The 16,332-nt window shown below is 35.8% G+C and overlaps 1 protein-coding gene across 1 annotated transcript in view; it reads right to left on the reverse strand.

Moving 5' to 3' along the window:
- Positions 1-3,741: 3,741 nt before the first annotated feature.
- PTAR1 (protein prenyltransferase alpha subunit repeat containing 1) overlaps positions 3,742-16,332 on the reverse strand; it is a 57,096-nt gene continuing 44,505 nt past the window's right edge. Inside the window, exons 8-9 of the mRNA XM_011948910.1 lie at positions 12,892-12,926; positions 3,742-12,810 (exon numbers count right to left, since the gene is read on the reverse strand). Of these exons, the coding sequence (XP_011804300.1) occupies positions 12,584-12,810; positions 12,892-12,926 (262 nt within the window). The 3' untranslated portion in view covers positions 3,742-12,583. The remainder of the gene's footprint in view (positions 12,811-12,891; positions 12,927-16,332) is intronic.

Here is a 16,332-nt window from a genome sequence, read left to right on the forward strand (position 1 = left end):
GGTTTATTGCTACTGTTGTTTGGTGACTTTTCTGAACTAACTTCGTAAAAGTCCTTTTTCTTTTTTTGTCGCAGGTGGCCACCAAAGTCTTTTCTCAGTAGTATGGTGGTCAGTTAGTAATTGGGACAGATATTTCCTTAAAGTAACAAATCTCTCATTTATTATTGAGGGGCTCATTGTGCATGCTGGGGCAAGACTTCCACATTCATTTAGGTAGTTTCTAGCTCTGCTTTAGCCTTAAGTTCCTGTTTGTGAATAGCCTTAAAGTGAATAAGGAGTTAAGAGTTACAGCCTCAGGTATTTCCTGAGCATGCACACAGCCCTACACGTGTGTGGCATACCCTTCTAGATTTGAATTTTTTTAAATCATGTCCTTATTAGTGCTTTTGGTATCTTGTCCAATTAAATCTTGCTTACCTCAAGGTCATAAAGATATTTTGTTTTCTAGTGGTTTTATGGATTCTTAGTCTTATGTTTCATTCTATGATTCATTTTGAGTTAATTTTTGTATATTATGTAAAAGTTGGGCCTCTTTTTCATTTGGAAAACCTGTTGTTTCAGTACTTTTTTTGTGTATTTATTTTATTTTTGAGACAGAGTCTTGCTCTGTCCCTCAGGTTGGAGTGCAGTGGCGCAATCTCGTCTCACTGCAAGCTCCGCCTACTGGGTTAACACCGTTCTCGCCTCAGCCTCCCGAGTAGCTGGGACTACAGGCACACACCACCACACCTGGCTAATTTTTTTATTTTTTGTAGAGACAGGATATCTTGCTATGTGGCCCAGGATAGTATCAAACTCCTGGCCTCAAGCAGTCCTCCCACCTTGGCCTCCGAGTGATGGGATTATAGGAGTGAGTCACTGCGCCTGGCTGGAAGAATGTTTTATGTGTTGTCTAGTCATGAATATGGCACCCTAATTTTTCCAATGTTTTTCTTCTTTGCGAATATAACTAGAAAAAGACATAGTATGCTTTATATATATATATACATACACACACACACACACACACACACACACATATGTGTATATACGTATGTGTGAACAAGTACCCAAGGCCAAGCCAAGAAACAGAACCCTGTCAGAGTCCCACAAGTTCTTCATCTTGTTTCTGTCCCTGGCATGGTTCCACTCCCCAACTAGATGCAACCAACATCCTGATCTTTGCAATAATTTTGTTTTCTTTAATGATTTTATTATTTTTAAACTTTACATGAATGGAAACATATTGCATATGTGTACTTTATTCTCATTCACCAAAGAATTTTTTCTGTTTATAATTCTACATTACCAGTGTGTTCTGATTCAATGTTGCTGTCGAGAAGTGAGTTATCAGTTTAATCTTTTGTCTTTAGATCTTTTTGATTTTTTTTTTCTGCTGGCATTCCACAGTCTTGGTATGATATTTTTTATCTGCTTTGAATAAGATTTTAATATATTTTCCAACATTTTTAGTTGTATTCAGTATGAAGGTTGGTCCTATGATTAGAAATGAGATTTAAATTAAAAAAAAATAAAGTTGGAATCTTATTTACATACTGCTTTGTAACCTACTTTTAAAAACTAAACTTACTATGAGGTTTTTTCCTTGTAATTATAAGTTCTGTTTTTATGAGTGCATAGTATACCTCTACAGGAAAACACTAATTTACTCAATCGATTGTTGCACATTGTAGTTCTTGGTGATTTTCTACTATAATAAATGCTACACAAGATGATTTTTTTTATTCACGTGGAATAACTGAAATTAAGACTTATATCAATGCCACCAACTAGATGTGTCCTCACTTATAAACAAGAGACAACGTGATAATTTTTGCTCCAAGAAATGTCAGTAGATGGTATGATTACACAACTTACTTGAAAATAAAACAAATAGGGGTGACTGGTGTTACACCTGTCCCATGTGGTCACTACCTTTCAGTATTTTCTCAACAATGTATCTAGTGAGGTCACTAGCAATTTTAAAAAATATGAAAATATAAAATATGACAGAGGGTCAATTCAACCTTGTAAGCTTCCCTACACAGACCTTTCACTGATCATGCTGCTGTAGTTACTGTGAGAGGTATATGAGAAATCTAATACAAGAGACATTTGTATATCATCAGACTTTTCCAATACTAAAAGTGTAAATTCAGAAATACCATTCTGTCTGTTGCTCACATCATTAAGAAGAGGTAAAGCACTCACAACCCTGACAGCCAGGATTACTCTAAGAATCTCTTTGTGAAATCAAAAACAAGATGTAAATTATTGCTTCCTTTTTTTTTTAAAGCTAAGGTGGAGAGGCAAGTAACCCTTCAAATTCTACTTCTGTGACACTGTACACATATAATGATACTACTGTCTTTCTCTTAAAGAAAGGGCGCACTGTAACTTAAAGTTGATGCCCAACAGGGCCATTCTGGAGTAGGTTACTAGTAGACAAAAGCTATGCTATTTAAATGTCTCATAAAAAATACCTTTTCTTTTTTTAAGTAATAGAGTACCAAAAGCAAAACTTTGAGTTTCCAACATGAGGAAAATTGTGCTATCTGCTAAATGTAGACCAATGACAAAAGGATTATCATATTTAATAAACTGGCTAGTGTATCATCTTGGATCTGTTATTGTTGATCTTTCATTTCAAAAAGCATGTTACTAACCAAATCAATTTCCCAGGGAAGCACTTTACTAATACGGATTTTTGTCACACTTCTTATATAATTTGCTTATTACTTCAAATTAAGCTAGTTTTCTTTCCTAGCTTATCAGTGCAAAAACACTACTGCTTTTTTTTTTTTTTAATGTTTTATTTTTTTTGGAGACGGAGTCTCATTCTTTCACTCAGGCTGGAGTGCAGTGGAATGATCTCGGTTCACTGCAACCTCTGCCTCCTGGGTTCAAGCCATTCTCCCGCCTCAGCCTCCTGAGTAGCTGGGATTACAGATGTGCACCACCATGTCCAGCTAATGTTTGTATTTTTAGTAGAGACGAGGTTTCGCCATGTTGGCCAGGCTGGTCTTGAACTCCTAAGCTCAGGTGATCCACCCGCCTGGGCCTCCCAGAGTGCTGGGATTACAGGTGTGGGCCATTGCGCCTGGCCAGTACTGCAATTTTAAACAATTGTAGTACTTTGCCATCATGCAAAATAAATTTGATATCCTGTTTCCTAACCAAAATATACATAATAGTAATGCATTATATAAAATATAATCCTAAATAGTCAAGGGATAAAGTAATATAGATCTTTCCCATAAAACACTTCTGAAATATTTAAAATTTGAGTTAAAAAAAAGCATCCACTTTATCAAACACCTTTTGGAGTCTAAGTATTATACTGTGTAATAACGCTGCTGTATCTGGCTTATAACATACAGAAGTGAGACTCAGGATTGAGAAAACATACGATGTAACACTAAAATAACCGAGTAATTCTGTGTGCTCTACAGTTTCATTTGAAATAGGTGGGAAAAAGCACATCTAGTCATACTAACTTTCATAAGGCAATTGGTCACTGTTAATGCAATTTAAAAACAACTGTGGCAATTTCTCTAATTTGTTTTTGACATTTATGTTCTAGACATAGTGGCATTTTTATTCTTTCTATAAATGTAGGTCATAAAGTTATTGGTTTCATTTACACAACAGTTCACACCTCCACCTCCCTACCACCATCAAAGCAAATAAAATGGAAAGCTTGGTAGACTAGATTCAAGTTTAAAGCACTAAAAGTAAAAACAAAATCACACTTAACACTCATTTTAGGAGATGAAAGGTTTACTTAGAAATTGCAAACATTTAGCAAAGGTAAGACAAACACTATTTTCCATATTCTACAGAAATACAATAATTTATATCTGGCTTGGTACATGGTCACATAAGAATAAATCTAATGGAAAAAGAATATTTTATTCTACTTTTCTGACACTTATCACAATGTAGTAAGTGCCAGTAAGTCCTGGAAGACAGCTGCAGAGGAAGATTAGAATCTCAGGGCTGTTTGTTAATATACATGATTATATTGTAAGAATAATATAAAAACAAAATAGGTAAGATATACAATTAACATGCAATTTAAGCTATATTATTTTGAAGAAACAGGACAGAATTTAGTGAACGCAACTTGAAAATTTATTAATAATGTATTATAATCAGCATGTCACAGTATTTTACATGGTATGGAATTATTCCTCCTTAAATAATGCTTGGCAAATTGGAACAGGTTGATCCTACTTCTAGAGCATATTAAAATGAAGATGAAGGAAAACAAGTGGATAATTCTATTAGATGCTTTTCTAACTCTTTTGAATTTGTAAAGTACCACAATTACATGCCTACCTCACCATCTCCAAAGTTAAAATAAAGTCATACTTTGTACTCTATGAATCTGTACTGTCCGGTATAGTAGCCCTTAGCCATATGTGACTATTGAGCACTTAAAATGTGGCCAGTCAGAATTGAGATGTGCTGTGAGTACAAAATACACTCAAATCTAAGACTTAGTATGGAAGAAAAAGAAGATAAGATGTTTCATTAATAATCTTTTATATTGATTACATGTTGAAATAATATTTTTAATATACTGGGTTAAATAAAATGTTATTAAAATTAATTTTGCTTGTTTCTTTTTTAATATGGCTACTAGAAAATTAAAAATTATGTTGTGGTTCACATTATATTTCTGTTGAACAGTGTGGATATAGATAATCTATAGTCATTATATTAGCCTTAGAATTTAGCATCATACTTTAACCACTCTGGGGTACTAACTCGAACTCCCAGAAACCCATAAGCACACTCTGCATATAAATTATTGCAAAATTCACTCTTATCTCTCTGCAAGATATGCATTTTAAGTGAAAAAAGAATTCACAAAATATTGAATCCTTAACAAATGTCAATTAGTATATGGAAAGAGCTAAAGGACTTCAATGTAGACTGTTATACTGGGGAAAAATAGATCAAGAAACATAGCAGTGCAACAGAGGGAAGACCATTAGTCTCTTCAGTAAAGTAAGTTAGCCAAACTTACCTTTAATGGCCAAGGCCTGACCCTGCACTACAGATTATATATGTAACTTTTCCATTTAAACATAAACTATAAGAAAATCTTAAAACAATATTGATGGCAGCTAACTTAAATTTTCAAGCAATGTAAAATTAACAGGCGTGGTGAATTCTAATGGCAGAATATAGTAGCTGAGAACTTCTTTTAAATGAAAGCTCCTCCATGTTAAATTATGCAATTGACTAGTGTCCAAAAAATTCGAGTAAAAAAAAAAAATTAGACACTATTAAAAAAATCATAACTGGCCTTTGATATTTTTTCTCCCTCTCCTTTTTAAATCTTTTGTAGTGTAAAAATATTTGGCATACTTATAATACCTTGTCTTTTATTTTTTCTAACTCAAAAACAATAAGTTAATCTAAGAATGCATTCCATTATTTTCCTAAAAACAACATATGCCAAAATACAATACTCACAGTGCTCACCTCAGTCAGCAGCCAGCATCATAGTCATGCATCAAGAACCTCGCCAGGAGGCAATGCCTAATTACATTTGTACTATACACTCTGTTCCTCACAGTTCAGGTAGGAATGTTTATTTGTGTTTTATAAAACTGTTTAATCTTTTTACATTAGGTAAACTCTGTCAAAAATGCTTTGAAAACCACAGATTTACAGATGTTGAAACTACTGTATCATTTCATAAAAAGTTCTCCCTCATGCCAAAGATGTTCTGAGAAAACAAGCAGAAGTTTATTGTAACTTCACATTTTACCATTACCACTCTTAAGATGCTAGAAACAAGTAAGATTTAAGGAAAAATAAAAAGAACCTAAACCCCGATAGTACTGGATATACCAATACAGAGACTGATTGCAGAAGACTACAGTAGTTCTCTCTAGAGTTCAGCCAACTGCTTAAGACATTTAATTACATTTATTAATATGCCTTGCATAAGAAAATACTACTTTCACATCTCCTATCTTTCAACTATGTTGTGTATAAATAATATTTTTATTACATGTTACTAACTCCAGCCTAAATAAGCCTCATAAATCATGTCAAATGATATAATTTTAAAATTCCACACATATATTACTCTACAAATATACTCCTTGGTGAAAAGATGTCAACAGTCTCCTTTCTGAAAGCTGTTAGTTTGATGTTAGATCAATCACTGACTAAGCATTTATTGAGCATCTACTATAACTGTACCCAGTCTTCAACTAATAAGAAAAAAATACCTGCTCCAAATGCAAGATGATATTTGTAAGGGAGGATAATTTACAAACTTTTCTAATAGAATGCTCTTTGAATCAACATCTGAACATATGAAATTATGTGACAAATAAACCTAAATTTATTACGTATCACCTTATAAAGATAAATAAGCAATCTAAAGTGTGCTGCATAGTACCTTGAGGAAAGTGACTGCCATACATAAAATTAAGGCTGATTCCTTAAAGGTATGGAAGAAAAGCCAGAATGTTATTGTTTGTAAACGACTAAAGACTTAATATGAAAAGTTTACATAACTATCTGGTTAATTTGGGCAAATGAGCACTTATGTTAGGTTTCTACCTTTGCTGGAAGATGTTGCTCTAATAAAGAAAACTGCTTTAAATAGGAGCACTTTTAGCATACACAAAAATAAAAATCCTTTGTAAATTTCACTTGCAATGTTGTGCAACTGTGTATCTTTGCCTTGTGCATTTCAAACTGATTATGTATTTTATGCAAAATGGTATATTTTTCCCAAAGCTGAGAATATGGACAATGATGATAAGACAGTTAAGCTAGTTTTATCTTTCTAGCTTTTATCAACTCTGACTTGTTGAATTCCTACAATGTGCAAGGCAGTATGCAATGTGTTGAACATATATGAAGTCTACACATACAACAGAGGGAAACTGAAGTCTTTGGAAGCAAAATAGTTGTCAATTTGAAAACCAACGGTAATCATTTTCCTCAACAATATTTCTAAAAGTTGAGAATGATGTCAACTAAAACAAAATACAATTATTCCCACCTCTACCAAAGATGGAACTGTAATACAGAAATCATTTCCACAAAAGAAACAAGAATGTTCATACTAGAGCCATAGGGACCAAAGCAGCAAGATGAACAATGAGGCAGTCACAGAATATCTACTAGCTACTGTACTGGTAATAGTTTATAAAAAATACGATCTATACTAAAATTTAAGAGCTAATAATATATTTAGCATATTTTTGCCTTTGCTTTTTGCCACTGAATATAAAATTTGTCCTAAATTTACTAAATCTTCTACACCCTGAGGAATAACAACAGACTAATAAAAGTAATGTCAGGGTTAGCTTTCTGGACCATTCTATTGTCCAGAAAGCACAAATTATATATAGCTAATATTCTTGGAAGCACAAGGTTTCATCAGCAGACTAAACTACTGCCCTGTATTGTTCTTAGCAAAGAGTTTGGTTTTACAGTGTTAACATGGCCTGGTGAGAGTAGAGAAGTCAAAGTTGGGAGCCTGAGGTTTCCTCTCCCACCTAAGATCCACAACTGATACACTGGTTTTCTGTCTTCACAATGAACATGGCGTATTGCTGCCCTTTAGGAATATATTATTCAACAGTTCTCTGTAAAAGCACTTTGGAATCTTTAGCTATATATTTCTATGAAATTATACTTGCTATCTTGAAATATGGAATTCCTATCCCTCCCTTCTCCAGATACAAACAGATAAAATGATACATCTAAAATTTCATGTATGCATTTACTTCTTTTCCTCCAATATCTGAAAGCAAGTACTGTTTTCACCCTTTCAACTATATTACATTATGCCTGAATTTGAGAGGGAAGGAAGGTCCTAAAGTAAGGCAAAGGATTCATTTAGGACAACATTCTAGCCTTTATTTTAGGGCAGAGTGCCACTGTTTCCCGTTGGACGCAGGTTTCAGGCTAATCTATTTGTGCGCACACCATCCTCTAAATGGGATGCCTCCAACCCCCAAAACGTTAGTTGCCAGAAAGAAAGAACTAAATCTTGGTAGGGTGCTTAAAATGATAACTAATGGAATAATCAAAGCATCCTGCCTGCTTATATCAGTCTCTCACTGAAGGATAAAATACCCTATGGGGCCATGCCTAGCGATGGGAATAAAGAAAACAATGGGCCACAATCAACTGTTTGATAAAACTTCCATCCTGTTTTCTTAAACATTAAATATAATCTTGCTCCCAAAAAAGTAAGAAAGGCACTCAAATTAACACAGTCCTATAGTTATTTTTTAAAAGACACTATGTGACAATAAGGAATTCTTGGGGTTGATTTGTCTTCTTCATTAACTTCCCAGTGCCTCTACACATCTCTCCATTAAATGGGAGCTTATTACAGAGCATACCTAGGTGTGGGGAGGCAGCAACACATAAAGTGCTAGGGTTTGCACAGTTCTATTTGAGAAATTTATTCAAGACAAAAGGTTCAGTTATCAGGTTCAAATTTTCTAGCACACTTTAAATATCTTTAAGTTTTAAAATATAATTTTCCAATAGCAAAATAATAGTTAGCTTAAAATAGCTTTTTAGAAAAAAAAATCATGTTACTTCCCTTTACAACTAAATCTTTAGCATCTTCTATAACTCAGGGGAACTAGGGTAGGGATTATTAGATTGTTATACAGTAGGTGGTATCTGCCATCTTGTGCTGTATAAGAGAAAATTATTAAACTGATAATTTGTTTTCTTCAATATTAAAAATTCTTTTTACACACACATACATGTGTGTGTGGCCCAACAAGAATAAATTGGCATGACCTGAACATACCTAAGTGGCATATGATCTACTATGTAGTTGCTTTCCTGCAAACTACTGCATAAAAATCCAAAAACTTTTGTTTCCATATCTTGTATCACATAAGCCCTTATTTGAAAACTTACGTACTTTTAGAGATAAGCTATATGTATTTAACCCAACTAATAATTAAGCCTTTCAGTGAGAACTGTACCACAGGAATAAGAAATATGACTGAAAGTCTGGGCCCAGAGTTTCTTAAGACATAATAAAATGCTAAAACCTAGAGAAGACAAAGGGGACATTAATATGTATCAAATCCCTAAGCTTACAAAGTGACTCACACAGATTTAAGAAATATCTGAAAGAGTCACAGTTCAAGTTGCGGGGAAAAAAGGAGAAGCATAAAATGATGATAAGTGCACAGTACAGATCAGTAAGTCACTGAAATCAAAGAATTTCTTCAGATGACCAAAAGCAGTTCTGCCTCTGTATGCAGGATCTGTCCTCTAATACCACAAATGAACAGAAAGTGGTGTTCTTAATGCAAGTGGGTTCTTCAGCTCTACAATTTTTAGTATATGTTATAGTTCAGTTAATTGACAATTACAGAGCTGCATTTCTTGGCTGGGATTTAACAAGTTTAAACAAGGTAATGAAATGAAGAAAAAAAAGTCTAAATCAACTTATTCTATAGGCGATAGCGCTTCCCAAGTATTACGAAACTAGAAAGCATCATTCATTCACAATCCATTGCACTAATCCATCAATTTCTCAATCATCACTCATTCTTATCACTCCCAAACAATCTTTCTCTTCTTCTGTTAGTCATTCATTAATTTAATAAATATTTAACGAGTCCTCACAATGTGCAGGGCACAAGTAGAATCTGAAAAACACCATATTGCCAAAACAGGTACACTAAAGTACACTAAGGTACACTAAAAGTGGGGTGAAGGTGGTGGTGGAGACAGTTACAGAGCTTAATGCTTTTGGCTTGTCAGTAGTAGTCTTCATCCACAGTATGGTACGATGACCCACTGTTCTTTCAGTGAAAGTTTAATGAAATACATGTCAATAAGCCATCTTTTCCTTTTAACAATTAGTTATAGAAAAATAAGTGAAGACTAACAAGTCCCAGAAAATAGACACATCCTTTCTACTACATGAGCTCAGTCAAAGACATTATCATGCTACAGCTAGCGGTTTTAAATATTAACCACTTAGGAAAAAAAACAACCATATAGGGCAATATTAGGATTTTCTGTGAATGAACAATTAAAAAAGGCAAACTCGAGAAATAAAGCAGCACACAAAAGTTACATACTAACAGTATCCTTTGGATATTTGTATTTTTGCTCTCTACTTAAAACTTTTAGGAAGAAACCAAGACATATTAAAGGACTGCACAGCTTCAAAAAAGAGTGGGTTAAGAGCCTTAGAAGATATGAAAATAGTTAACACCAAAGATGGGCAAGATCATCAGTGGAAGGTACACAAAGGCATGAAGCACTATAAAAATTTAGCTAGTGTTTCACAGGGTACTGTCATTCATTTCCTGACATTTTTTCACATCAAAGCATAATAAGCCCTATCACTCAAAATGTGAAAAATGATTTTTAGGAAAAAAGCTAATACTGAGTTCGGCCAGAATCTGGCGACATATTTTAGTGGAATGGGTTTAACCATCCATGTCTTCTCTGTGTAGTTTGCCCCCAAACCCTTACAGGAGCTAAAAATCATAAACTTATGATTTTATCCATAGAGGTCTAGGTGGACCTTGAGGTATTTGATTCAAAATATGCTTTGTACACAAAGGGCCATGGAATTATGTTCTTAATGGTATTTTTTCATCTAAATAATATAAAAGCTACAAAAAGGTAATTTTTGACTTGAGAGAAGAACATATTCTGTCTACTGGGGCCAGGCTAGACAACGTTTCTGGCGTTCTTAAGTCTCACTCACTTAAACAGTCTGCCACTCAACAAAACCATGATGCCCAACAAAAGGACATATTTCTGCTTCTTTAAGGCAATGTACCTAACTCAAGTCCAGGCTTTCTATAACAGTGAGACAGAGAGGTTTACTTTCCCTACATCTTTATCCCCACTTTACAAATTACCTAGCAAGTAAAAAGCACAACAGGCAAAGCATGGTTGTCACACTCATTTCTGCCACTATTACTCACATTCTGCACAGAGATAGGACAACTGACAGCTTCTATCATTAGGGAAACTTTTAGAAGGGCCACTCTTGTTGATATTTCTGGTATATGAATGTATTTTAGATGAGGTATGAAATTCATTGCAAATAGGGGGTAGAAATCTTGAAGACACACTCCTGAAGTAAGAAAGGAAAGATATACAAAAATGACACATGAAAGTGACAAAAAATATGTAATGGATTGGCAAAACAGAAAGTATATGAAAAGAAGAAACACAGACCATTTACAAAAGGGCAAATATAAGAAAGCAGACATTACGTGGCCCATTCCCCACCCTCACCCCACCTACCTGAAAAACTCAGCCCTTGTTATTGAAAACATAAGATACAGCTATAATGTGGATACTTTGGTACCTCATCCCTGATTAAGTTCAGTATAAAAGTGTTTTGTTTTGCACATACTATTCCTTCCCCTGGCATTTGCCAGTAAACTTTAATAGTCACTTCATGATAATTTTGTAGTTTCCATAGTGTATCCTCAATAATTTAGATTTTTAAAAAGGAAGATTTTTATGGATATATTTCTTTATACATTTCTCCCATTTGTCATAAGTAAATGTGAAATTAAAAAGTAGTAATAGCTAAAAACAGCATTCCAGGTTTTTAGAAGAAAAAAAAATCAACTTTATAAGGAATGACATGTTTTGGCATATACCAAATTTGAGGTAAAAATAATCTATCAAAACTAGCAATAAAAATAATTTTCCTTTACTGCAATTACATAAACTCTTAGTTTTTTTTTTTTTTAAAATAACCATTTAAAAAACGGATTACATTGGAAGCATTTTTTTCATATAAATTCCAATACTTCTGACTTTGGTAATTGGGTAGAACAGGCTAGAGAAAGAGAACCAGTTTATATTTTTACACATTCACCCATCTAGCCATTTGATTTTCAAAACAATTACATCAAGTTATTCAGCATTCATACCAACATTCTTAAGTTGAACTGCAACATAAATGTTTATTTTCAACTTGTTTTAGAGACAGGGTCTCAACTCTGTTGCCCAGGCTGAGTACAGTGGTGCAATCGTGGCTCACTATAGCAAAAACACCTGGGGCTCAAGCAATCCTTCTGCCTCGGCTTCCTGCGTAGTTAGGAACACAGGTGCATAGCACCATGCTTAGCTATTTTTTTTTTTTTTTTACTTTTTGTAGAGATGGGGTCTTGCTATGTTGCCCAGGTTGGTCTCAAAGTCCTGGGCTCAGGCAATCCTCCTGCCTAGGCCTTAAATTTTTAATTTTTAAAAGAATTTGCCTATGCAGCAATTGGACTGAGGTGGGTAGAGGTGTGTATGTGAACCAATCAGGAAAACCAAATGAGAAGCCCCACTTACAGAAATACAAAGGGTGAGAAGTTCAACAGAAAATTTAAGACACGTTGTTTAGCACGAAGGAACTATACAACTATTTTATCCCCACAGGAATGCCAGTTATTAACAAAATAAATAAAATGAAAGATTTACTATGGACTTTCAACCTAAAGATGAAGAACATATGGTTAGCCAATAATAGTAAACAGTTCATGCAACTATGTAAATAATAAAAGAAAGCAATATTGCACTAAACGGGGAACCTTGTAGGACTAATTCACCTCTTTCATTGACTCAAAGTAACCAGCCATTTCCTGTATGCACTGGCAAACCTGGCTTGCTCCACGTTCCGACAGGTGGACAATACTTGATCAATGAACCTGTGCTCCATTTCTAGGCCTAGAGAGTCTGAAGCTGGTGTCCGCTTCAGGCGTTTGGTTTCCTGGGAATAGCCTTGCTTGCTAGAGTCATTCAGTCCATCCACTTCCATTGCCTGAGACAGTTGGGAGCCTGCTGGGATAAGGTGCAAGTCACTCAAAGTCCCCCCAGAGCTGTCTGCAGGTGACAACTGGGTCATGCTGTGAGGAAACCTACCATTTAAGTGATGCTGAAGGTAGAAAATATGCCGCCTGCGATACAGAGGGGAAGGAAGAGAATAAAGAAAATCACATTTTTTTCACATTCCAGAAAAAAAAGTTTGCAATTTCAAAACATACAGTATTCAGTTCACTGTCCACTTCATAACCAAGTTATACAGGGGAAGGAGGAAAAACAGTAGCAATGATGTTCCAGGATATTTGGACAAAGAAAGTCTTATAAGCCCAGCTTACAGGTTTGTTTGTGAGAAAGAATACGGTCCTAAGGTTTTTCATAAGCATTTACTGAGATGACGATGACTTGGAGATGGTACTCTATGGTAACTATAACATAAAACTAGAAATATGTGATAGTCTTATTTCTGCTACAAATTATAAATATAAAACAAAACCAAAAACGAACCTCACTGATATCCTGGAAGACAAGTGATTCAGAAATAAGGGGATTGAACAATTCCTTTAGAGGCTGAATCTGTGGCCTCTATCAAATACTTTAATAAAAATAACGTATCTGTTATAGTGGGTCTTATTCCCTAAAAGTCAACGAACTTTACCCTAAATCCATCACCAACTACAGTTTTAAACATCCACATGCACTGGGGATGTGCTGGGCTCTGAGCAAAACATGTTAAAAGATACAGTTCCTGTTCTCCCTTTGAGAAGACCAGTTCTCCTGCCCTTAGAACCACCTAGAATTGTTTGTTAAAAATGAAGATTCCCGTGCCTAATCTCCAAAAATTTCAATTCAGTGGGGGCACATCTATGTACAATGAACTGTATAAGCTCTAGGTTGTTATATCTCATCATTCACATTAGCAACTCTAAGCCCTTAAAAGAGAATTCTATTCATTTTCCTTGCATATTCTGAAGCAGACAGGGAGCATATAATGTACCAGTTTTACAAGGGGTAAAACATAAAGGCTAGATAAGCTGCCTAATGACAATGAGTCAGCAGTAGAAAACTGGCCTATGTAATACAGGCACAACTAGTTTATATTATGCTTTGCTCTAATGTGCTTTGCAGATACTGTATTTTTTTTTTTTTTTTGAGACAGTCTCGCTCTGTCACCCAGGCTGGAGGGCAGTATGGCACAATCTTGACTCACTGCAAGCTCTGCCTCCCGGGTTCACACCATTCTTCTGCCTCAGCCTCCCAAGTAGCTGACTACAGGCGCGCACCACCACGCCCAGCTAATTTTTTGTATTTTTACTAGAGACGGGGTTTCACTGTGTTAACCAGGATGGTCTCGATCTCCTGACCTTGTGATCCACCCTCCTGGGCCTCCCAAAGTGCTGAGATTACAGGCCAGATACTGTATTTTTTACAAACTGAAGGTTTGGCAATCTTGTGTCAAGCAAGTCTATCAGCACAATTTTTCCAACTAAATGTGGTCACTTTTTGTCTGTGTCACATTTTGGTAACATTCCTAATATTTCAAACTTTTTCGAGATTATTGTATCTGTTATGTGATCTGTGATCAGCGATCTTTGATGTTACTACTATAACTATTTTAGGGTGTCACAAACACACCCATATAAGATGGTAAACTGAACCAATAAATGTGTGTGTTCTGACTGCTCCACCAACCAGCTCTTCCCCCATCTCTCTACCTCACCCTAGGCCTCCCTGTTCCCTGAGATACAACAATATTGAAATTAGGCCAATCAATAACCCTACAATGACTAAGTGTTCAAGTGAAAGGAAGAGTCACAGATCTCTCACTTTAAATCAAAAGCTAGAAATGATTAAGCTAAATGAGGAAGGCATGTCCAAAGCTGAGACAGGCTGAAAGGTAGGCCTATTGTGCCAGTTAGCCAAGTTGTCAATGCAAAGGAAAGTTTTTGAAGGAAATTAAAAGTGGTACCCCAGTGAACACACAAATGATAAGCAAAACAGTCTTACTGCTGATATGGAGAACGTTTTAGTGTTCTGGATAGAAGAGCAGATCAGCCACAACATTCCCTTAAGCCAAAACCTAATCCAGACTAAGGCTCTAATGCTCTTTAATTCTAAGGCTGAGAAAGGTGAGGAAGTTAGAGAAAAAGAGTTTGGAGTTAGCAGAGATTGGATCATGAGGTTTAAGAAAAGAAGTCGTCTCTATAACATAAAAGTACAAAATGAAGTAGCAAATGCTGATGTAGAAGCTACAGCAAGGTATCCAGAAGACCTAGTTAGATCCCTGATGAGGGAAGCTATACTGACAAGAGATTTTCAATGTAGATGAAATACGCTTCTATTGAAAGATGCCATCTAGGACTTTCATAGCTAGAGAGAAATCCATGCCTAGCTTCAAAGTTTCAAAGGACAGTCTGACTCTTGGTAAGGGCTAATGTAGCTGGTGACTTTAAGTTGAAGCCAAGGCTCATTTACTATTCCAATAATCTTAGGGCCCTTAAGAATTATGCTAAGTCTACTCTGCCTGTGTTCTATCAACAGAATAACGAAGCCTGGATGAAAGGACATATGTTGACAGCATGTCCATTTAAAGAATGGTTAACTGAATATTATGAGCCCACTGTTGAGACCTACTGCTCAGAAAAAAAGGATTCCTTCCAAAATATTACTGCACACTGACTATGCACCTAGTCATGTGAGAGCTCTGACTGAGATGTACAGAAAGATTCATGTTGCTTTCATGACTGCCAACACAGCATTCATTCTGTAGCCCATGGATCAAGGAAAAACTTCAACTTTCAAGTCTTGTTAAGAAATATATTTCAGGCCGGGCACGGTGGCTCAAGCCTGTAATCCCAGCACTTTGGGAGGCCGAGACGGGCAGATCACGAGGTCAGGAGATCGAGACCATCCTGGCTCTACTAAAAAATACAAAAACTAGCCGGGCGTGGTGGCTGGCGCCTGTAGTCCCAGCTACTCGGGAGGCTGAGGCAGGAGAATGGCGTGAACCCGGGAGGCGGAGCTTGCAGTGAGCTGAGATCCGGCCACTGTACTCCAGCCTGGGTGACAGCGAGACTCCGTCTCAAAAAAAAAGAAATATATTTCATAAGGCTATAGCTGCCACAGATAGTGATTCCTCTGATGGATCTGGGCAAAGTAAATTGAAAACCTTCTGAAAACAGTTCACCATTTTAGATATCATTAAGAACGTTTGTGATTCATGGGAGAAAGTCAAAATATCAACATGAACAAAACTCTGAGAGAAGGTGATTCCAACCCTCATGGATGACTTTGAGGAGTTCAAGACTTCATTGTAGTAAGTCACTGCAAATGTGGTAGAAATTACAAGAGAACTAGAATTGGAAGTGGGGCCTGAAGATGTGACTGAATTGCTTACAATTTCATGAGAAAACCTGGATGGATGAGGAGTTGCTTTTTATGGATGAACCAAAATAAAAAGTGTTTTGTTGAGATAGAATCTACTCCTGGTGAAGAAGCTGTGAAATGAACATTGTTGAAATGACAACAAAGGATTTAGAATAT

This window comes from Colobus angolensis, unplaced genomic scaffold, assembly GCF_000951035.1.
Source record: "Colobus angolensis palliatus isolate OR3802 unplaced genomic scaffold, Cang.pa_1.0 Scaffold286, whole genome shotgun sequence".
NCBI classification, from domain to species: Eukaryota; Metazoa; Chordata; class Mammalia; order Primates; family Cercopithecidae; genus Colobus; species Colobus angolensis.